The 23,956-nt window shown below is 30.1% G+C and overlaps 3 protein-coding genes across 6 annotated transcripts; 2 read left to right on the forward strand and 1 right to left on the reverse strand.

Annotated features, from left to right (window-relative positions):
* The first annotated feature begins 97 nt into the window (after positions 1-97).
* On the forward strand, positions 98-15,749 carry LOC127064602 (intermembrane lipid transfer protein VPS13B). Of its 4 annotated transcripts, none has more exons than XM_050995873.1 (39): positions 98-374; positions 813-1,066; positions 1,174-1,351; positions 1,435-1,516; positions 1,581-1,756; positions 1,845-1,948; positions 2,019-2,265; positions 2,365-2,576; positions 2,653-2,862; positions 2,932-3,073; positions 3,141-3,258; positions 3,349-3,491; positions 3,594-3,766; positions 3,841-4,017; positions 4,088-4,376; positions 4,534-4,696; positions 4,795-5,179; positions 5,358-5,493; positions 5,559-5,723; positions 5,790-6,013; positions 6,124-6,340; positions 6,402-6,606; positions 6,761-6,938; positions 7,004-7,333; positions 7,425-7,628; positions 7,710-7,825; positions 7,928-8,270; positions 8,340-8,462; positions 8,541-8,657; positions 8,788-9,057; positions 9,155-9,781; positions 9,846-9,941; positions 10,024-13,594; positions 13,684-14,091; positions 14,168-14,344; positions 14,417-14,587; positions 14,659-14,852; positions 14,935-15,276; positions 15,352-15,749. In XM_050995873.1, the coding sequence occupies exons 2-39, from the start codon at positions 980-982 to the stop codon at positions 15,580-15,582; spliced, it is 11,331 nt and encodes a 3,776-aa protein (XP_050851830.1). In that variant the 5' UTR covers positions 98-374; positions 813-979; the 3' UTR covers positions 15,583-15,749. The 4 variants fall into 4 exon arrangements, with proteins under 4 accessions (XP_050851830.1, XP_050851831.1, XP_050851832.1 ...); XM_050995874.1 differs by having other exon boundaries at positions 8,340-8,459; XM_050995875.1 differs by having other exon boundaries at positions 5,367-5,493.
* A 162-nt stretch (positions 15,750-15,911) lies between these two features.
* LOC127064611 (RING finger protein 37) lies at positions 15,912-18,000 on the reverse strand. Its single transcript, XM_050995929.1, has 2 exons — positions 17,167-18,000; positions 15,912-17,077 (listed from the first exon to the last, which is right to left on the reverse strand). The coding sequence occupies exons 1-2, from the start codon at positions 17,832-17,834 to the stop codon at positions 16,216-16,218; spliced, it is 1,530 nt and encodes a 509-aa protein (XP_050851886.1). The 5' UTR covers positions 17,835-18,000; the 3' UTR covers positions 15,912-16,215.
* A 217-nt stretch (positions 18,001-18,217) lies between these two features.
* LOC127064610 (GDNF-inducible zinc finger protein 1-like) lies at positions 18,218-22,480 on the forward strand. The gene is made up of 5 exons (XM_050995928.1): positions 18,218-18,565; positions 18,739-18,899; positions 18,970-19,112; positions 19,215-20,008; positions 20,102-22,480. The coding sequence occupies exons 1-5, from the start codon at positions 18,468-18,470 to the stop codon at positions 20,472-20,474; spliced, it is 1,569 nt and encodes a 522-aa protein (XP_050851885.1). The 5' UTR covers positions 18,218-18,467; the 3' UTR covers positions 20,475-22,480.
* Positions 22,481-23,956: the final 1,476 nt, after the last annotated feature.

The raw sequence follows: 23,956 nt of genomic DNA on the forward strand, positions 1-23,956 counted from the left end.
ATACAATTTTTATGAGTATATTATATATATTCCGAGTATACAATTTTCAATAATATTTAACATATATCGATATATATCGAACTTGAATAGTGCAATAATGCAGTTTTGCCAACTACATTTGGACATAGAAAAAAAAGTCGTCAGTTATATTTGAAGTATAGGAATGCATTCGAAAAATTTTATATTAGTTAAAAATGATATAAACTTTTCTGTGATATTTGACGTAATTGTTGGATTAAAATAATAATTTTTTACTTAGACGAATTTTTGTAATTATCTCATAGAACGTGAGAAGTTGACGAAATCAGATTATACTGGGACGTGCGTTGCTTAACATCTTGTACAAGTGCAGCTGATTTGGCATTTGTTAAAAGGTTAATATTAGTCAATTTAAATAAATATTATTGCTATAAAGAAACAATGCATTTTATCATGCTTTTGTTAATGCTAAAAAAATATATTTATTAGCGTATTATAAGCGGGTAGAATGTATACAACAAGAAATATGATTTTAGACTCATTGATTGCAAACAATAACTTATGTGCTTGAAATGCTGAAAACAATAAATTCGTATTACAATGTGCCTATTAATTTGTGTTTATCCCAATTCACTTTTGTATAAAAAGTTTTAAACTTTAAGTGTCATAATTCTCTAACATATATTTATACTTGTTTATAATCAAACATTTTTTATTAAATATTTAAATTTAATTACTTAAATTTAAATATTTTTAATTGTTAATAAATATTATTGATCACTAAGTTAATTAAAATATGGATATTTCTATTTAAATCATTTTATGATTTTCAGATAAACTTAGATTCTTCTTTGATATCATACTAATTATATTTTCAAATTATATATTGAAAAGGATGATTCATATGGACTTATTGGTATACTAATTAAATAGAAACTTTTATCAAAGAAGTTTAATGATTTAACAAAACTATGTTATATACTTTATATTCTTTATCACAATGTTCAAATTGGAATCCTATATAACACCTATAATTCTTAGCTACGTTGCGAAATATGTTAAAAATTTTAAACCAGAACAATCACAGGTATGTTTCTTAAAGGGAAATTTATATTTTTTAAACAATCAAAAAATTCTTTAAACAATGAAACTAGTAAAACTAAAGAGTCGTATAACAACATTTATACATTTTAGTTATCCTTATGGGGTGGCGATGCATCTTTTCAAAATTTGGATTTACGATTAGAAGTACTAGAGGAACAATTGAATTTACCTTTCAAATTCGTTAGTGGTCATATTCACGAATTAATGATCCATGTTCCTTGGGTAAAAATTAATTCAGAACCAATAATAGTAACAATTAACACAATAGGTAAATGTTTATTATTAGGTGAAATAAAGCGCTTTTCTTGAAATGTTATTTGAATGAAAAAATTCAACTTATTTTTATTTTAGAATGTATTTTAAAATTAAAAGATGAAAAGAATCCAGGAACCAAAACAAACAATCCTTTGCAAAACAAAAAAGAAATGTTTCAGTAAGTAATTCTATTATAATATTTTAGTATTAATTTTAACAACACAATGATATACTTTCAATAGCGAAGAAACACCACCTGGATATATTAAAAGTGTTATAACAAAAATTGTAAACAATATAACAATTCATTGTAACAATCTAATATTAAAATATGTGGAAGAGGACATTGTGCTGAGTGTAAATGTTAGGTTTTTAAGCGTGCAAACTGTTGATGATAAATGGAATCCTGCATTTACTGGTAATTACAAGTTTAAAAGAATTTTGGTATCCATTGGATATTGTCTTTAAAAGTATTTTATTTTTTATTTAAAAATATTTATTTACAGATGTTAATACTTACGAAGTTATGCTCAGAAAAATTGTTACTATCCAAGACTTAACATTATGCTTAGATAAAATGGATGCTTCTGGAAAAATAGAAGTGTATCAGGTACTACAAATTTATTCAAATTTAATTTAATTATATAGATATAAAAAGTCACATCATTTATTTTAAATAGGATCCTGTTTTATATCGATGTTCCTTGGCTATACGCTTAATTGTAAATTATCTCAGTAATACTGCTAAAAGGGCATCTATTACACGTTTAGATCTTCACTGTCAAAAAATGGAATTCAGTGTGACTGAACAACAAATACCAATGTTACTTAGATTAGCTTCATTACTAGTGGCTTTGCAAACAAAACAATTTTCAAATGGTAAAGAAAAAACGACAAATAATGAAGATAAAGAAGAGCTGGGCCAAGGTTTTGTTATCTTTATTGCAATACAATTTTTTTCTACTTACTTTTATTACTATACTATTAACAGACTTTTAACTTTATATGCGATTGAAAATATTTTAGATGATATTAGTCAAATAATTGGATCAATTACTGAAGCAGTAGGCTGGGGTGGTTGGGCTTGGGATATAGTTTCAACAGTATTACCTATTGATTGGATTTCATCTGGTTTTATTGACTGGGAAAACGACTGGTCTAGTCAACAACAAATGGCATATTCTGGGCATACTATTCATTTAGGCGTTTATATTGATGATACTATTTTAACTTTTAAGGTATACTCAATGATGAACTATTATTTGTATTTTATGTCGTTATGAATACATTGAAGGGATTAATTATTGTTTATAGGTAGTTGAAAGTGTGAAAGAACAATTATTTTATAAGTCCCGAAAGCTTAGATACAAATCATTTTTGTCATTACGATTGAATGGAGTTTTAGTGGATGTATTACTCCAAGGCATCGAAATGACTACTTTTCAAGTTGGTTTGGCTAACATACGTCTTTATCCTAGAGGTAATTGCAGTTGTGGACACCTTGAAGTTGTTGATGGTGCACAGGTATGTATATTTTAGAGTTTATATCATACACATCAAAATATTTTTCTAAGCTGTAAATTGATCTTTCAGCCACCACTATATGTAACAGCCGGAAAAGTGAATACAAATTATTTAAAAGATTCTTTATTTGATAAAAATGCTTTAGAAAATAGAGGACAAAAAAGGGATTACAAACAAGGAACTATAAATTATCACTTAGTTACTGCTTCAGGTATTACAGATAATAATGATACAAATGAACTTATAATATATTTTGAAATTCCTTTATTTCGTTTTAGAGGAAAAATTAATGGAAAGAAGTCCAGCCTTTGTCATGGATTATGTTCATCATGTGCAACTCCCAGATGACATAACATCTGAAAAGTTAGCAGAGTTTGGTTCAAATTTTGAATACAGGTAAAAAATTCGAATCATATTAAATATACAAAAAAACATAGTGAAGATAATGCAATGTTATTTTATATTTCTTTTGTTTATATATTGTAGTAACTTTCCTGAACAAAGAGTGATTAGATATATTATTGGAGATGTGACAGTCAGATTGTGTTCAGGAATCTTCCATCGTATAGACACAATAAAGCAAGCTGCTTCAAAATATGATTATACACCGTATATTATACCTAAACCTGGTAAGAATACATGCATATAGCAATAAAAAAATTTTTCTTTTGATTTTTTTTTTTTTTCACATAAAAAATACAATATCATTACAATGTAATTGAATGATTCAGATCCTTCTGCCGAAGAACTGCCTCCTGTTACATTGGAAGAATTTGAAGCTTTGAGAGAAAATGTATCAATGGTTAAAACTAAATTGACTATTGTAAAAGCTTCTTTACAATTTCAACTTGCGGATCATTGTGTTACGGGATTGCCACGGCAGCGCAAAATAGTTGAAAATAGGGTAAATATTAATGTAAAAATTATGGATGTGTTTTGTATAGTCCAAAATATTTAATGTAGTCATGACTCTTGCAGACTGTACCTTTAACACCAGCTTTCACAAATGATCCTATTGTAAGCATTGAATTTGACAAAGCAACTGCATACATGATTGAGCCCTTGTATCCCTTCAGACTTACTGCTTGTGCTTCTAAACAAACTGGATTATTACCAGATATGTTTGAACAATGTCATCAAAGTATTAAAATGCAGGTATTATTGAGTAAATTTTTTCATTTTTAAAATGATAAAATCGTATATCAACATAAAAATTTTTGTTTAGGTTGATGGAATAAAGAGTCAATTATACTTGACAACAAATTGTCATACATCATTAATGATACCATGCTTAGTAGAATGTTCTATTAAAAAACTACTTTATCCACAATACTGGACACATCTAGATTTAATTTGTGAAACATATACGTTTCATACAGATAGTATTACAGTTACGGGAACTAAACCAAAATTGATGGTTGCCACTTCCATAGTAACATCATTGCTTGATTCCACTGAAACAACAAATCCTCTTGTTTGTTCTTCTCTCTTTAGTGATGCATGCCAAGAAAAAAGTATGTCCAGTCGCGTAATATAAATGTTAGTTTTAATTATTTGAAATGCATTTTATATAAGAATTTTTCATTATATTATATGTAATATATATCTTTACAATATTATATAAATATATAAATAAGAATTTTTTACAAACAGTTCCTTGATATGTTGCAGATCCAATATATCTAGAAGTATTACTGGAAAATATAAATTATAAAAGGCTCTCAACGTTTATGATGAATGTGAATGAATTAAATGTAAATTCTCTTAAGGTTTTTGCACTTAGTGACATTCAACAAGCATTTATATTCTCAGGCCCAGAATCCGATGCTAACAGGTTATTATATAAATATAGATAATAATTAAAATTATAATTAAAATTACACTCATAAATTTTTCTATATATCATTTTTAAATTATGTTTGTTTCATTTAGTGAAATGGAAAACAAACCTCTTCTTATGGCTGTAATACAGTTTCCTAAAAAGTCTTCAATACAAACATATCCAACGCTTATCTCACTTCAAGTAGCACCATTAAGAGGTTCCTTGGATCCTCTCTTTTTAAAATGGTTAGAATATAAAGTTACTTATTACGAATTGGGACCATTATGTGTAATGCGTCAAGACAGCCAATTATCTGCTGAGGGTACTTCATCTGATACCAGTACACGAAAAAAAACTTTTCCAAGTTTGCATGAAAGTGTTCATAGTTCTTCTGATAAAGATAGAAAAAGATCTAGAGTAAATGAAAAACCAAAAACGCTTCAAAATGAGGAAATTCAGAAAAAAAACGAATCCAAAATTGACATAGAACAAAAGGTATAATTAATTATATTTATTTATTATATTTTATTATAGCGACTTTATTTAATCCTAAGGACAAAGATATTTCACTTTAATGGTCTAAATGAATAAGTTAATATCTATATATACATTAGATAATGCAATTATATTATTTGTTGCAAAATATATTACATTTACGCATAGACCATGATAGAACTTGCAGAAATCAGGAGTATTGGTCAGATTAGCAGAACTCTATTCATGGTGGTCTGGTCTTGTTTTAAGTGGATGTATTGGTCATATTGTTATCTATATACCATCGACTACGATGAGCGGTATAGGAGCACATGGTAATAACGATATAAAAAAACTAAACATGATAAAAATGAAGTCTTTATAAATTTAATCATAACAGGTATAGAGCAAGCTAAAAACAAAGCATTAGAAAATCAACATCTACAGATATTAACTTTAAAACTACCAAGCGTTTTGATTCATTCAAACAATATTAATTCTGAGCAACTATCACCTTATCTCAAAACATTTCCAGTAAAGTTGCCTGCATGGATGTGGACATATCGTAAGTTTATTTAAGATGTTGAATATTTAACATAAAACATACTTATTTCTTGTTCTATCATTCTAGATGCACAAAGTTTTCCTTGGACATTAAATCTTTCCGATTTTCATTGTTATACCTTACAAGGAGAAATGCAAAAAAATTTTATTAAAAAAATGTCATTAAATGCAACTGTAGCTCTTACTACTAAAACTACTACATCACAAACAAATTCAAATATTCTTACTGCATTGAGTCTTTTTGTTCATATTGATAATTCAGCCATTATCATTTCGATTTCAGAAGAACAGGTAATGTAATATTTCTTAGAATATATTTCAATAGTTTTACCATTTTATTAATGCTAATGTATCAATATTTTCATGTATTTTCAAATAATTATAGTATATTATTTTCCTAGGTTGTATTCATGAGTAGTATAATAAAGAAGATCCTTAATATTTTGCTAATTACAAACAATCCCAAACAAAGTAGTGCTGTTGTACCTCATATTAATGAGAATGCAGTTGTTTTTCCAACTATACCACAAACTCCCTCTACACCTACACAGATTATATATCCAGAAGACACAACTACGAATTCAACAATATCTACATCGAGAGAGGATATCGTTACAGGTAAGTCAGTTAACAAAATCTTTTTTTTTTTTCCTTAATTTAATATACAAAATACTTTCAGAGAAAGATAACGTGACTTTGACAGCATGGATTCAATGGACAATAACAAAAATAGCCATTAAATTATATGTTATGGGACAAGAAATAAAACCTTCTTTGAAATTAGTCATGGAAATGGAAGACATTATTACATCATTAGACTTACAACCGGTTTATCTAAAATTAAAAAGTAAAATTACAACAGTTACAATATTTCATTATACAAGGTATATTATGTTGCTCTAATATATATATATTTTTTAAATTATGTCCTTTGCAAAAATCTATCTTTTTAGATCATATCTAAGAAGAGAAGAATTGTACTTTATTTTTTTTCTCTCTTTTTTTTTTCTTATTTCGCTTTTTCTTTCTTTTTTATAGAGCACCATATGCACAAAATTGGGACGTTGGAGAATATGTTGGTATAATTTTGTGTGGCAGAGAAGACAATTTAGAAAAGGGAGATGATTCTGGTTTCTTGAGTTTTACGCTTACGCGAGCACAATCGGGTAATGTTCATACTCGTTGGGGTACTTATAAACGCTACAAAAATAACAAGGTATAAATAAATATAAAGAGATGTTGAAATACACGTAAAATAAATAATATTTTTATACTTTACAGAAAGATGTTATGACAGAAGCATTAGTATCTACAAATGCGTATATCTCTGAAATAGATATAAAAATACAAATGGTTGACATTATTTTACCTCTAAGTATACTTAGCAAATACATGCAATTGGCAAAACCTCTTTTTGATCTAGATAAAAAAGATCTAAAAGTAGTAAAAACCGATCAACAAGGAATCATCACATCTACGTTAGTAAAAATTACAAGTATCAATAATGAATTTTTACCATTGATACATTTAGAATTCAAAGGGCTTAGACTTATGATACCAGTATCAACACCTGCTAGATATCAATTACAACATGATTTATTAATTTTACAGGTAATGATAAGTATATTTTATCTATCTATGCAGATTGAAGTTTCAACAAATTATACAATCTGATGATAATTTTTTTTTCTCAATAATTTAGCTCGATGGTATTCGTATTACACCGCACGCAGAAAATCCAATTTGTAGAACGCCGTTACGATCGGATATATATCAACATGCTGCACAAGCAAATATATTAAATATACCAGGCTCGGCAGTGGAAGATCGTCAATATCAAATTAGTGTGAAGGGTATATGTGTATATAGCACTACGTGGAAGAACTATCAAATGAGTATTAATAAGGTTTGATATAATAAATAAAAATATTTTTTTTTACATCATTTAAATTAGTAACGTATTTTCAATGAAAGTATAATTTTTTAGCGTATGTCTCAATCCTATCTTTATACGATGAATGAGAATCCTGCATTAGAATGGAACAAACTTGGAAATGGGAATAGTTTGGAACCACATTTTTCTACTTTTCCTGTACTAGCTAAGTAAGTCTTAAAATAATTTAGCTTTATAATAATATTGATATGTATATAAAAATTTTTCAAATTGATCTCATATATATATATGATATATATATTTATATATAGATTCGATCTTTGCTTAATAATTGCTCCAACAATCAAACTTAAGCCTGACACAATAGTTTGTGGAAGTGCTATGGAAATAAATTGTATGACAGATATTGAAATAACAGTTAATCTAGATCAACTTAAATTAATTTCCATCTTATCTAACGAATGTAAGATGTTACTATCAGGAGAAGTACAGGAGATCGAAATTACAGACGTTTCTAATGATAAAAATGACAAAAATTCATCAATTTTGAGACAAGTTACCTGGATAAAAGAAATATCTGAAGAGCAAGAAATAGATGTTACAAAGGACAGTGGTATAGACTTCGAAATGTCTAGTATAAATTCAACAATTGTTGTACGTAAAATTTATATTATTTTTAACATATAAATAGAATAGTATTTTAATGCTTTTTATTCGTAATAGGGAAAACCACCATTCTCAGAAGTGTTGATGCTACCTCCATGTGAATTTCTAATTAATTGTGGAAAAATCACGTTCATACTTTATGAAACGCAAAGGATACATGTCAATTCGGAATATGAAGTAGTAAATATTTTTTCTTTCATATATTTTAATAATATAATTAATTAAAAAATGTATTAAAATTTTTTTTATGTATTGTAGGACATAAATGATGCAGATGAAGATGACAATGGTAATTTAAAACAACCTTTACTTTATGTAATGATCAATCAACCAAATCTTTATCTCTGGCAACAAAATTTATCACAAAAGATGCAAGTATGTTATAATTTAACATTAATTTTTATTTGAAGAAGTACTTATCGAATTGTATACTCTTTCTTTCTCTCTCTCTCTCTCTCTTTCTTTTTTACGAGTATATATTTATTATTATTACATGCTATTGCAGATTTCTTGTTTTGATATGGCAATATCATTAGGTGACAAAGATGTACAAGACTTAACTTCAATACCAACTGAAAAGGATTTTAACATTTTCATGATACAAACAAAAAGTGGCATACCACATCCAGATACCGGTATTCCACCGTCATTTGTAGTAATAAAATGTGAAAAATATCCAGGGAAAAACACTCATTTTTTTGTGGACATGGGTCGTCCTACAAAAGTTCATTTTTCATTATCAAGGCTAAATCTAATAAATGATATAAACAGTAAGGTATTATATGAAAAAAAAAAATATATATATATTTTATATTAATACTTTATGTTGAATGATCACACAATAATTATATGTTCTTTTTCTTTTTTATCAGATTGCGTCATGTTTTATCGATGAGAATAAAACAAAATCGTCTGAATCGAAAGATATTGACGATAGCAAAGTTGTGCACGATCAATCGTCATTTAAAAGAAAAAGGATCCATTTACCAGATTTGAATTTAACTACAAAACAAATCGTTCTTTCATTAAAGACTAGCTCTGATTCAGAAATAATCCTTAGTTTAGCAACATTAAACGGAAATATTTCAACACTTTTAAGACCGGATAGAATATTTTCGAATATATCCGTCGATTCTTTTATTATATCTGCCATTCTTAATGGAAATATAAAAGTTTTATTAAAACCATGGTGCTATAATATAACAATATGTCTTCTCTGGGAGTCTTGGCAAGATGTTGAAGCTGTTCCTCAAATACAAATACAAGCAGACAGTGACAGTATTTATCTTGATATTGGTCCAGATCAAATTCAAATTATAAAGACTGTAATCGAAGATTGTCAATTACTTTTAAGTAATTTTCAAACGTCCAATACAAAGGATAACAGCAATGAAATGCAAGTCGTATTATCGACTGAACAACATTATAAGGATGACTTGAAAGCTGGTGCATTCCAGTTTATAGATGGTACAGGAGATGAGCTACCTTTCCCATACCAGGTAAGACATGTACATGTTTTATTTGTAATGAAATATTTTAATGTTTATTCGATTCTATACGCAGGTCATATTTTTTACTTATCCTCAACAAGCAATGGCTTGGAGATATCCTCAGCCTAGAACTTTAACAAAAATACACGTTTCTCCTGTACCATTTGAAGTAAGAGTGAAATATTTTATATTATTTACAATGAATGTTATTCGAATGATATCATTAAATAACTATATATTATATTTTACAGACATCGGACAATGAAGGATTTTATACGGACAGAGTGTCCTGTTCTTTGCAATACTGGAGCGACAGCCACATGGCTTATCAACATTACGCTGATTTTTATTTATCAGAAACCGATACTTATCGATTAGATCTTCCCGAAAAAGCACCAGCACGAGTAGTAGCGTGTGTCTGGCGTGTAATATTAATAATGCCTATTAACAACTCAGTTTCGAAAACTCTTGTATCTGCTAGAGCATTGGCAGCCTGCTTACGTATTGATTCTTATTTTAATTCGTCGATAATACCGAATCTACAAGCAGCTTTGAACATTGGCATTATTCATGTGTCTTTGTACAATCATATAGAATCATCTACTTACGATTCTTTACTTTATCCTTTACATAACTTTACGGTGAAAGGCACTATTCCAGAAATGCAATGTTTCATGTCGATAGAACACAAAGGTGCCATACTTGTTTTTAACAGATGGATGGATGGCGCAACGCTCATCGATATTAATGGTGTAATTAGCATTCATATATTGGATTATGGCTATTTAATCATGCAAGAAGTATTGGATTTATTAGATGGAAAATTTCAAATTTCTCTGTCAGATAAAACTGACATTATCGTAATGTGTAAGCCTTTCTCATTAAAACTGAGTCCAACCATAACTCACACTCTTTCTGTATCTTCTTATTTATGGTCCGCATCGTTAAATACGGAGGACAAAGCTGTCATTATATTAACAAGATATGTTATAGCTAACGATTGCAACATTCCTATTCGTTTTGGACAAAGTGGTACAGATGATAATGTACTGTTAGAAACCAGAGAATGTAATTTTTATTCATGGAGACACATTGGCAATAATATGATACGAATATCGATAGAAGCAAATGCTTGGATGTGGAGTCGGCCATTTCCAGTAAATAAAGACGGAATTCATTTGGTTGAATTTGCAAATGCATTGGTCGATATGAGTATATTTGTAAATATTACGTCATTATCAGCTACGCAAAAACTTGTAACATTCAGCGGACAGCTCATAATTTCAAATCAATTGATAGACAATTTTGAAATGAAATTAGTCAAATATGAAGCTGAGACTAGTAGTAAAGTAACTGTATCAAAAAGTGCATACATGTTGTTTGGAAAGAGTCAACCATCGACTATTGTTATCGAGAATAACAAAAAGATGGCAATGCGCTTACGTTTTACGAATATACCAAATTTGTCATGGACAGGAGATATACCTCTTCAACCCAATGCTAAATTGAGTCAACCGTGGCTCGTGAAAGTGCCTTTACAAGAGCGTGGTCAATTTTTAAGTATCTGGGTACGGATAATAACGCAAATCGTTCAAGAAAAAGTAAAGATACTTGCCGTATTGAGTCCACTCTATATGATACGATCGCATTTACCGGTACCAGCAAAAGTACAAATGGAAACACCGTCGTTAAAAATGTTATCAAGCACGATAGTGAACGGACGTGGCGAACGCCAGCAATTGTATTGCCCTGGTACATTCGAGCATTTCCATCAATTGACATTCCAATTAGAATCTGGAATTTGTGCATCCAATCCGTACGTACCATTGTCATACAGTTCGGTGGATCAAAGAAAATTTTTTAGAAGACCCGAGATAGAAGATATAGATAATATTTTGAAAGAATTAGAAAGCCAGAAGGATGAGGCAGGATGGCCTTTTCAAGCAGATGATATAACAGAATGGATACCCGCGGAACAACCACAAACTCATGTTCAAGTTAAATATCAAGATGCTGGGTTGGTGTCGAGTACTCTTCTGTTGGAATTACAGCCATGGTGCTTCATATTAAATTCTTTAGGGTGTTACATTTCCCTTGTATCCGAAGATACTGAACTTTGTCAAGTACCTCATTATGGAATCGTGACACCACCAAAATTAGAAGGCACTTTCCACTTAGGAGTTGGCATTGGCGATACGTATTATACTTCGCAAGCTCTTCAATTAGCTAGGCCCGATTGGAGTCAAAGTTTTTATATGCCTCGTATCGGAGGACTCATCCCCGTTGAAGGCAATATCAAAACCATCGTTGATTGTGGATCTAGCGTGACTATAGTCAGTATTACTTCTAGCATGCACGAAGATATGCGTTTAGTGAGAGTAACAAGTAGTCACGTTATCGGAAATTTGACAAATCAGGAATTGTGTATCGCTACACTTGCAGTTGATGAATCATCGAAAGAATTAAAGTTACCTCACGATCTTACTCCTTACAGTCAAAATATTCGGCCATCTGAAGATCAACATCAAGCTACGCCTATCGTTCAATGGCACATGTTGTACGAAAATAGTAACATCGAATCCCTTGTATTATATATTTCTCTGAGTTTAGGACACAGATGGTCTTGTCCTGTTAAAATTGATCAGACCATGAGTCGTAAGTGTGTTGCTATTCCAAACGGCTCTACTACCATGTCGGTAGTCTTAACGATTCAAGAAGACAAAGGTACGTCATATATTATGGTTCAAGTTGATAACCATCCTCAGTTATTGCTAGAGAATATGTGCCCCTATAAACTTTTATTGGGACAAGCTAATGAGAATGCAGATGGAATTGTACCAGATGCACCACATTTTGCATGGATCTGTGAAGTGGAAACTGGTGCTACGTGTCATTATTCTCTTCCATGTATTGGTAACAGATTACCTGATACTCCTGTACCAACTACATATAATATACTATTATTATCAGCATTACCTAATAACGATGAAGCGATACAACGAAAGGAATTACAGTGGTCACGCGGCATTAGTTTGTCTGCATTGACTAATATACCTATGGATCATTACGTTCGATTACCTTCGTACGGAGACGTTAAATTGATAATGCACAATCGTTGCTACACCACACATATTAATGTCGTTCCTATCTCGCAAATAGAGGTGTCTGCTAGGGACATAAGAAATCGATTGATGCATAAAGAAAATAAGATGAATGAAACTGAAATAAATTCAAAGAATTTAAAAACTTCGACAGAAGATAATAAAGAAGTAATTAATATACTATACTCTAGTAGCTCGACATCAGCAACTAGTTTTTTCTCAGCACAAGAAGATATTTTTTTATCAGATTCCTCTATTTCATTTGACAACTCGCAACAACTTATTCCTCAAGAAAGGAATAATAAAAATCTCAATGATTATAATCAACTGAAATTAAGCAATGAAACGAATTCAACAACTAACAGGGAAGGTTCTGCAACTGTATATTTTCATGGAATTACTATTATTATATTGAAAGATATTAATGAGAATGGTCAAAGAACCGAAGTTGCAAGTTTATCCATAACAGATTTGATCGTTACTTTGCACGCGAAACCTACTTTTGTGAACCTTTGTGTATGTATAGGAGATTTACAATTAGATAATCAAGTATTTGATCAAGGAGGTTTTGATTTTCCTGTAGTATTGATCAGTCAGAATCCACTTACAAGAGGAACAACATTTTATCCATCTAATTGTCTAATAAGTAATATGGAACAAATTAAAGAAAATTCCTTGATAACTATTGATTATATTTGGGAAATAAACGAAGATATAATAGGTACGAATAGATATTGTGCTATAATTTATATTTATATCAGTGACTTCGATCGAGATTATAATTTATTATCTTTTTCATTTTTTTTTCAGTGTCAAAGGATTTACATTTAAAATTTGCACCTATTAGTGCTTATATAGAAGATACGTACATAAGTCATTTATTAGATTATGCAAATTCTATGATACCACCACGTTTTAGTGCAGCAACTGGCACATTAAAGAAGATTCAACCAGCATTGGTATCAACGACTCTTTATGTATCGGATTATATTATGGTCGATGCTAAAATATTGAGTGCACCATTAAGATTACAAAATTTTACAATAGATCCAGTATCGATTTTACTCAGTGTACATACCTCTGTACGTTTATACGTGGCATTAGATCATTCACCTTTATATTTTAGCACTTTTGAAAGGAAGAATATTTTAACTACCCCCTATAGGCTAGGGAATGCACTTACTATGCATTATTTATCTGGTGCTATATTTGGTGCAGGTAAGTTGGTGTTACTTTATATATATATATATATATTACTGATAAATTTAAATATTTAACAAAACGTATGTCATAGGTTGGGTAGTTGGATCCTTAGAAATACTTGGATCCCCAGGAAGCTTGGCACAAGCACTAGGTTCAGGTCTTAGAGACTTTGTTTCTCTTCCATTTCAAGGTTTGTTGCAAGGACCTTGGGGTTTTATCGTTGGCATAACACATGGATCTGCCAGTTTAATGAAGCATATCACAGCAGGTGATAATAGTTTAATAAATATTTTAATTTTAATTTAATTGGATAATTATACTCATCCATATGTTTTTATAGGCACTGTTAACTCTGTGACAAAATTAGCATCTAGCGTTGCTCGAAATTTAGATAGATTAACATTGGACGAAGAACATCTCCAACGTCAAGAAGATGCTAGAAGAATGCGTCCACAGGGTATGGCACAAGGACTTTATCAAGGATTAACCGGATTTGGTATGAGTATCCTTGGTATGTATTTCTTTTAAATAATATTTTGTTAATCTAATTTGTGCGTGTATTCTCATATCATATCCTTTCAGCTGCTGTTGCTGGATTGGCGCATCATCCTTTACAACAAGTATGGTCAGGTGAAGCAACAACTAAAAGTTTAGTTACAGGTGTTGGACTTGGATTAGTTGGTGTAGTAACAAAACCTCTTAGTGGAGCTGCAGAATTAGTTGCTCTTACCGGACAAGGTTTATTACAGGGTGCAGGATGGAATCCTTTACCTCTGGTAAATTACTCTTTGCAAAATGTGAATTGTTTCGTATAATTTTATGTTTATATTTAATTTATATCTAATACTTCTTTTACAGCCTCGACAACATCCGGTCGTTCAGTATAGTAATGGTAATAATAATGCATCGATTCGATATGCATGGCGTTTATTACCATTGCTAGAAAACACTAGTGACAATATTCTACATGTAGCTAATGCAGATTACGTTTTACAACAAGGAAGTAATCGTGCTGTAACTTTAGTTCTCACGCGACAAGCATTGTTACTTGTTAATATAGCTGAAGATAGCGTGGAAAAGATATTGCCTTTAAAAGAATTAACCAGTATTGATCATTCTTCGGAGACAACAATGCTTTGTTTATATTGTCCGCCGGTAATAACACAGATTAATAGAGCTTTATCGCCGACTGAACATGAGGTATAATAATAATAATCTATGTATAATTTGTAATCGTTTCTATAAAAAAAATATAAATACAAGTATTCTTCTCAGATGGATCAAGAAATGAGAGCAAGAGTTGCAGAATACGTGCGTACAAGCACCACTGGTTTAGCTAGTTTATCTACAAACAGTGATGGACAATCCGATATTCTAGAAACACAACCAACAAACTCGGATCATATACTTACTTTTTATGTCAGCCCTGAAACACGTAATTATTTAGTATCACTTTTTAATATTGCTAAACGACAAAGCCAAGGTAGTGGATTCACTGTGTTATAAATCATAGAAAATTGCTAAAAGTAATTTCAAAAAAGTATTGTCAATCGTAAGTTTAATATTGAACGTTTTTTATTAAAAATAGAAAATTTTCTATATTGATACAATAGATATCTCTGAACTATTGTAAAACAATTCGTACAATATATTTTGCAATATATAAAATATAATTCGTAGAAAATCTTTTGTATAATATATAAATGCACAATTCCCTTTTTTTATTACTTATTTGTTTAAATAAAATATTGTGATGGATATATTTATGAATATATACAAATATACACATATGTTAAAAACATAAATGTATAAAATTATGTGGTAACCAAACACAATATTATATCACATAATTTATTAAAATATTTATTATACATTTTGTATATTTTATAAAATGTACAGTGATTAGGTTTAATTCCAAAATTAATAAAAATTCATTAAATAGATTTACTAGTAAGTTTTAATGATTATAAGGATCATATAATATTTTTTAATATTTTTAATAATTAATAATTATATGAATTGTTAAATTGTATTTATTTGTTTATTTAATTAAGGAACTTAAGAAACTTCATTAGTTTCTTTTGAAACAAAATAATGAATTATATAAACTGCTTTAATTTTACTATGCCTTACTTTTACCTAATCATGTATGCGTTCTACATCATTCCTTTCATAAATTAAACCACATAATTGACACTGATTCTTTTCAGCTGTTGTTAATATTCTTCTGCATACTACATGATTGCATGGTAGTTTATAAAATATACTATTTGTACAACAATCACAGTTATTTACAGTTGAAGCGTAAAGTTGAAGACTTTTCGGTGTACTAAAACGTTTAAGGCATGACAATGCAACTTGAATATCAGCATCGATATCACTATCTATGTTATGTTGATGAGTTTGTTTATCACTATTTTTTTCTATATCATTATCACAGTTTATGGAAGCATCCAAATTGGATGTCTTCAATTTTTTAGGATAAGGAGCAGTCTTTGAATGAATTGGAGAATGAATAGGTAATTTATGACGTTGACTTTTTCTTTGAACTCTATTATTTAATTCCAAGGGAATTGTTACTTGTAAATCATTAATATCTATTTTGGTTGAATCCTTCATCAATGAAGTGGATTCTTTTGAATTTCTATTATTTTGACATGCTATGAGATATTGATATGAGGTATTATGATTTATCGATTTATTACCTAGTACTCTCGGTAACCTTTTAATTTCATCTATGGTCGAGTTTTCAAGCAAGAATTTATCTATTCTCATTTTTAATGTAGTTGCCATTATAGGTTTACGATTTTCATTAAACGGAAGTCCAGTAAAAGGATCCGATATAGACCTACCCCATAAAGCTTCACTTTCTCCATGTTTCTCTAATGTCGTTTGATCGATAGTTTTACCACTGGGCAACAGAATAGGTTGAGTCATGATTTCACATGTAATTGCATCTAAAAAACTATCTGGTATTTCCAATGAAGTTTTTGCTTTGTTTCTATTACAAATATGAAACGATTTAATGATCTTTACCATTTACGTAATAACCTATATAAAAATGTAAACTATATAAATTAATATACATACTTGTTCTGTACATCAGTGTCCTTGATGTTAACAGTAGAAATATTAGATCGATGATTTATCGTTGGTAGGCAGACAGATGTTTGAGAAGCTGACCATAAAGCGTCTATACTTGCTATAATATCTTTACTAGATTTTGGTGACACTGATCCCCATACTTCAATTTTACCTAGCGCTGGTACTGAATTTTGTGTCTTAAATATACATATTCGTAAATTTTTAGTCTGAGATACAATATTTCGAGTTGATCCTTTGATATAACGTTGCAAAAAGTTTGGTGCTATTGAAATATTAGCAGGATTTACATTCGCCGCATAAAATAATACTCCAGTATTATTCGCACTTAAACAACCACTTGATAATAAAGTATATGACATGGTATTGTTATTAACTGTCTTCGCATAAATTTGAAAACCAGATGATTTCTGTGAACCGACGGATGGCCAAATACAGATGTGATGAATTTGTATATTGCAAAGGAATGTAAAGTCAATTTGTACTGGTGGTTTTATACAAGAATAAGCTAAGAAGCCATTACAAGGATCTTGTATAAGATTAGTCACATCATATCCTTCTGTACTAATAGTATCACATGTAACAGTCGGTTGTAAACAAGGTGCACAGAAATTCATCAGCACATCTTTCTTATTTTTTAAGGCAGCTTGCAACATGATTTTCTAAAAATAATAATTTTTAAATATGGACACTACTACACGTACACACTATATTCTTTTTAAACCGTTAGTTTTTCTATTAGACACAATAAACTTTAACAAAATTCTTACGCACGATAATTCAAGGCACCTGTGCGACGTAAATAATGCTACTGAGGCATTTCAAGAACTCCGACTATTATAACTTTCACTCTTAACCAATTAAATTGATGACTTTGAGCGACATCTTTAATATAACATATTTACGACCAATCAGCATGAAGTATAAGTCTAATGAGGAATGTCGCATATCTTTCCTTCGTTCCTATTGGAAGTGAAGATTGGTGTTCTTATGAACTGAATCAATTGATTATCCAATAGTAATTGCAGATTGAAATGAGAGTCAGTATTTAATGATTGGTTAATTTATATTTTTCATACGAACGGTGAATTGCAGTAAATCATTAATAAATAATACGATATTGATTTTCTGATTTTTTTTTTTAGTGAAAATTTCATACTCATGTTATCTGTGACATTATATTGTATTTAAACAAATATAGCTTATAGGTTATGGAGAATTTCTATACAACTTTGCTTTTATAATTTGTTTCTGGAATACCAGGGACGATTAATAACCTCTATTATAATATGACGTTCGTTTGTAAAGTACGTGGTTGTTTATCAGATCAAAATACGAAGATCGATGGTCGAGAAATATCCTTATTCGCGTTTCCTGAAGATGACACGTATGTAACTTCACTATTTTTTATCTTTACGTTTCAATAGAACAATTATATTATATATTTTTATAATTTAATTGGCATATATTTCATTGTAATATATTTATTGTATTCTTTTTATATACCACAATAAAATATATTTTTTAATCGTTAGAAGTTATTTATTTTAATGTTTCTAGGAGACGTCAGCAATGGATGAAAAATTGTAAATTAGTTCTTGATCCTTGCAGTGAAAATGATTCTTTATATATTTGTGAATTACATTTCGAAAAAAGTTATTTTACTACATCCAATGAGTTGAAAACAAACGCAATACCAACTATTTTTCGCAATGGCGAAGGTAATTATTTTATTCCGTTACTTTGGTCATTAGTGGTTAAATCCATCTTCACAAATCTTTTATTTTCAAGATCTACAAAGAAAAAGAAAGGCTGAGAATAATGAACAGGTGGAGTCTTTAAAGATTTTACCATCGAAGCAAAAAAATTTGGATGAAGATTCTCATAGTTTGGTAACACCACCGCAAAGCCCATTTACACAATTGGGAGAGACTGTAAGTGGAGCTTATTTGACAATTTTATTGCAAATGTCCGATAAAACTTCAAATTTCAATAAAAAATTTTCTTCATTTAAATTTTGTTCTGTATTATAACAGGTTGAAGAATCAAGCTTAGAAAATAAAACGAATTTGTTCAAAGAACTGGTAAATGGTTCCGATGCAACTACATCCATGCCATATAAAGAAATAGATATTGGAAAAAATATATATCGTTTAACAATACAGATAGAAAAAATACACGCAGAGCCGGATTCAGACACTAAGGAGTCGATAGTTTTAACTAATCAGGAAGTAGAAGATTCTGCAATTTCGAATAATGAGGTGCTAATATTGAAGAATGAACCAGAATCTTCAGAAATGAACAATGAACCTCCGGCAGAAAAAATGGTAAAAATTAATAAAGTAAAAAAACCATCATGTTTGAAAGGAGGCTGCAAATTAAAAAAGGTCGTGTATGAAATGAAGCCAGCATTCCAATGCGAGCAATGTAACAAATATTATGTCATGAAGAAATATAACGCGCAGATAGAGAAAACCAATATTTGTACCGTATGTCAGAAGTCTTATGCTTCGCCACAATCGCTGTATCTTCATATTAAAAAACATTTTATTTGTGATATGTGCCAGACCGAATGCAATTCGCGATTGTCATTTGATATACATGTTAAGTCACATGTAAACACTGATCCTTTATTTCCCTATAAATGTCACAGATGTATTGAAATATTTGATACCAAAGAGGAAATAAGGAATCACTACATTCTTATGCATCCTTCGATAAAATTCGAAGGTATTGGTAGAGCAAAAATATCGCCTGTAATTCAATTAACTCAACAAGAATATCTATGTCCGACATGTAACATTACTTTTAGAAACGAGCATGCATATAGGTAAAGATTCATTGATTTTGATCTTAAATATTTTTAATAGAAGGTCAATTCTATTTTATTCGATGTTAATTGTATTAATTAATTATTTCGCAGAAATCATATTAATTGTCATACACAGAAAGAAGGGATACGTTGCAACATCGCTGAACCAAGTAACATAATCTCTGTACCAACACCAATAACTGGCGGTCAAATAGGCATTTTGCGAGCAGTGACATTCAGTTGTAGAGTATGTTCGAAAGAATTTGATAACGTTGCTGAAGTCGATCAACACACGAGAACTCATCTGGAGAATGCGGAAGAACATAAGTGTAATATTTGCAAGAAAATGTTTAAAACGAATATGCTGCTAAACGAACATTTGAAGCACCATCTATCGCGTGCACATCCATGTCCCATATGTCCTAAAGCATTTATCAATAGAACTACTTTGAAAATACATTTGAAAACGCATGGTGATTCATAATTTATAATCGTTATCTGTGGTTTTTCTCTCCCTAAAATACTAAAGCTAAATGAACTCTAATTCAAGTAAACCTAGTGTAAACTGGTGTGAATTAACGATAGAAATTATTCATTTGATAGGTGTCTGTACAGTAATGTCATAATTGTAGGTATATTTTAATCATATGTTCATATAATCCATTAAATATTGTGTACAAAGTTTTTTAATTGTTGAATCGATTTTACAAATATGCGGTGATTACTATTATGCATATACATACACACACACAGACATACACAGCACACTATGTAAATATAAAATCGTAGATAATGGATTCAACGGATAGATACTGTAAATTTCATTTGCGCGTCTGATAAGAAGTTGATTTATTTAATTAAATTTTCTTCACTTCCAAAAAGAAGAAGTCGATTGAAGTGATACAACCTGCATGATCTGTTTCATTACTACATCCATTATACGATATATCATATTTATTCGTAAGAATTGAAACAAATACATATTTGTCAATGTAATTGAGAAACGAGAGACTTTGTGAGCGAGAAGAATTTAATGCAGATTTATTACTACAATAATAAATGTTTGCTTCTTCCATAAATATACAAGAATATATACGAAATCGGAGAGATCGTTAAAAAGATCCTTGGAAAGATCTAACGTCTCGATAAAACGTTCGAATATCGAATGGAGTAGAGTCCAGAGAATTTGCGATTCTTTTTTGAAGAAATATTCGAATGTCAACGATGGAAAAAGATATAGTGTTCTGTTAGCGAAGAAGACGGCTGCTCGATTGAACAATAATGTTACAAACAGAGCGGAATACCTTTGAGATCACCCCACTCCTTGACTCGACTACTATGAAGAATAATACTGATTTTACCCAAAGGACGTTCCAAAGAGAGTCACTGGGCGGGGAAACCAGAGCGAAAGAGGAAAAGAAGAACGAGCCGAACAATCGTCGGCGGCTTTTTCATTCTACGGGAACACTACTTCAAACGCGGAGCCGTCCTCTCAATGTGTTTATTTGCTCAACGTCAAATTTACTTGTGGAAAAGAAGAAAGATTTCGAATCGATCAGCCGTACTCCATATTTATCTTCAAAAAACGATAACTTTGAAGCATCGCGTACAAAACGATTTCGAAAACGTTTCGTTGATTTTCCAAGGACGTATAATTATGTAAGTACACGATTAGTAATACACGACGGTAAATATCACGTTCTTTTATTGTTATGTTCGTGATTATTCTAACGTTCTTGACTTTTTCTATCGTTTTTCATCGTTTTTAAGAAACAATGTAAATATACCGTCGTTATATTCTCTCATTTTATATCCGTTATGTGCTTAGAGAATTTACAAAATATTTCTAACATTCCACGATTTACGATATCTCCTTATTACTTAGAAATTTGTTTCCTTAGAGGATTTCTGGTCTATTCATATTTTTCCCAAATTTATATTTCCTTATCTTTTAGAAGATTTTATGTTTCTCTTCGAGAAAACGATCTCTTCGAAAACGTCCTACGATTTTTTCTTAAAAAAAAAAAAAAAAAAAAAAACATCCATGTAAATACTGACTAGGACGATAGATATCAAGATGTAGTTCTCGTTCACTGTTGTAATGTTTTTGACATTGATATCATTGTAATATTCTTGAGTTTTTGTGTTGTTTTGAAAACAATGTAGATCGTCATTATATTCTCCAATCATTTATATATTTCCTAAACATTCAAAATTCGTAAAGTGAAATATGGTATAATAATAAAACGGTGTAAAAGTGTGTGTACTTATGCAGGTATAGATAGCTACATCTGCAGGAATGTTGTAAGGATAGAAAATATGTGTATAGGAAAGATATAACAACGAGATAAACTTCTCTCATATTAACAATATCATTAAGTATCTTTTATATTCGTAATTTATATGTGTTTAGGTATAAAGAAAAATATTGTGAAAAATTTAGATGTGTTATAACTTCCAATAAAACTGAATCAGTTTTACGGTGTATTATATCTTATGGTAATTATTCATAGGTTTCGATCATTCCACTTATAATCATTTTTATGAGCGATCTTTATTTAATGCTAAGTGAATCATTTAAATCTAATTCTCAAAGAATTTTGATTGAATTAATTTCAACGTGAAATTTTTTTACTCGTTTATCCTTTATACAAGTATTTTTATTTACGCTTCGTTAACGACTTCATGGAGTCTCGATCACATCGCGTTCAAAGCTAGAAATAAAATTTCTATAAATTTGTCATGCTTTTCTATATCCTCTGAACGCGTCTACCTGATATTAGGGTACTCTGAAATTTGTACAGCTTCTCACACATACATATTTAACATCTAACAGTTAATAGAACCGGAACGAATTATCCGATTTTCCATGAAAATCCTTGCAAAAGGTTACAAACTATTAGCAGAATTGCTTCTCAATTAATTTTTACTCAGATCGTTACAACTCAAATTTTCGAAAGATTTTTCTTTGACATAATTTTAAATTATTCATTTTTTAATTCAAAAAATTCAAATTACAAGTAAATACATTATACCGTTTCAAATTGATTAGTGAGAATTTTTGTAAATTTTCGAATAAGAAATTTCGCGCATATTCGAACACCATCGAACGATTTTTCGCCGATTTCGTTTCGGCATTTCCCTTTTAAAGGACGTTCACGATGAAGACGATTGTGTCAACTTGGCAAAGGTGCCGAAAAAGTGGCACCCTACTGTGAAATTTGTACGGCACTTTTCTTCGCGGATATGTCCAAGGGTTGACCATTCGCGAGGACAGCGACGGGATCGGTAGTGAATGAAAGATATATATATTTTTTTTTTCAAGAGATGTATTATACAAATTCATTTTCGGAATCACAATTGCAATTATGTTTTCAAGAGGATCAGCGTAAAAATTCATAGAAATATTATCCAAACTTTTTCGACCGCATCTTCGCGAATTTTTATTTAAAAAAATTTTCGAACGCAACTTTCTATGCCAAAATGATATATGGTGGTACAAAATTTATCAAAATTATTCTATCTAAATATTCAGACGCTTCTTTATGAATTTTTATTTCCAAAAATTCTCAATAAAAGTTGTCATGTAAAATGATGACTATTCGAGATGTGTACTTGAAGTGTAGACTGATCGAATTGCGAGATAAAAGTTTATTCGAGGTATTTACAAAAAAAAAAAAAAAAAAAGCGTGATTTTTTAACGATAAAACCGAGGTTTTCTATGATCTCATAGAATAGAAAAACGAAAAGGTGTGTACTTAAAGTGTAGACGCTTCGACTAATAGAATTGCGAGATAAAAATTTATTCGAGTTATTTACAAAAAAAAGAAAAGAAAAAAAAACGCGGTTTCTTTATGATAAAACCGCGGAGATTTTCTATGATCTCATAGAGTAGAAAAACGAAAAGGAAAGGAAATCTATAGTAATATTATTTTGGAGAATCACGGAGGGAAAAGTAGCTGAGTG

This window comes from Vespula vulgaris, chromosome 6 (genome assembly GCF_905475345.1).
Source record: "Vespula vulgaris chromosome 6, iyVesVulg1.1, whole genome shotgun sequence".
NCBI classification, from domain to species: domain Eukaryota; kingdom Metazoa; phylum Arthropoda; class Insecta; order Hymenoptera; family Vespidae; genus Vespula; species Vespula vulgaris.

Bases quoted from the DNA above. Each gene is read 5' to 3' on its own strand.
- LOC127064602 (XM_050995873.1), top strand. From the start codon at position 980: ATGTTCAAATTGGAATCCTATATAACACCTATAATTCTTAGCTACGTT. The intron at 1,949-2,018 runs GTACTACAAATT...TATTTTAAATAG, and splicing joins GAAAAATAGAAGTGTATCAG to GATCCTGTTTTATATCGATG. The intron at 2,266-2,364 runs GTTTTGTTATCT...AAAATATTTTAG, and splicing joins TAAAGAAGAGCTGGGCCAAG to ATGATATTAGTCAAATAATT.
- LOC127064610 (XM_050995928.1), top strand. From the start codon at position 18,468: ATGACGTTCGTTTGTAAAGTACGTGGTTGTTTATCAGATCAAAATACG. The intron at 18,900-18,969 runs GTAATTATTTTA...TTTATTTTCAAG, and splicing joins TATTTTTCGCAATGGCGAAG to ATCTACAAAGAAAAAGAAAG. The intron at 19,113-19,214 runs GTAAGTGGAGCT...GTATTATAACAG, and splicing joins TTACACAATTGGGAGAGACT to GTTGAAGAATCAAGCTTAGA.
- LOC127064611 (XM_050995929.1), bottom strand. From the start codon at position 17,834: ATGTTGCAAGCTGCCTTAAAAAATAAGAAAGATGTGCTGATGAATTTC. The intron at 17,078-17,166 runs GTATGTATATTA...TATTTGTAATAG, and splicing joins GACACTGATGTACAGAACAA to AAACAAAGCAAAAACTTCAT.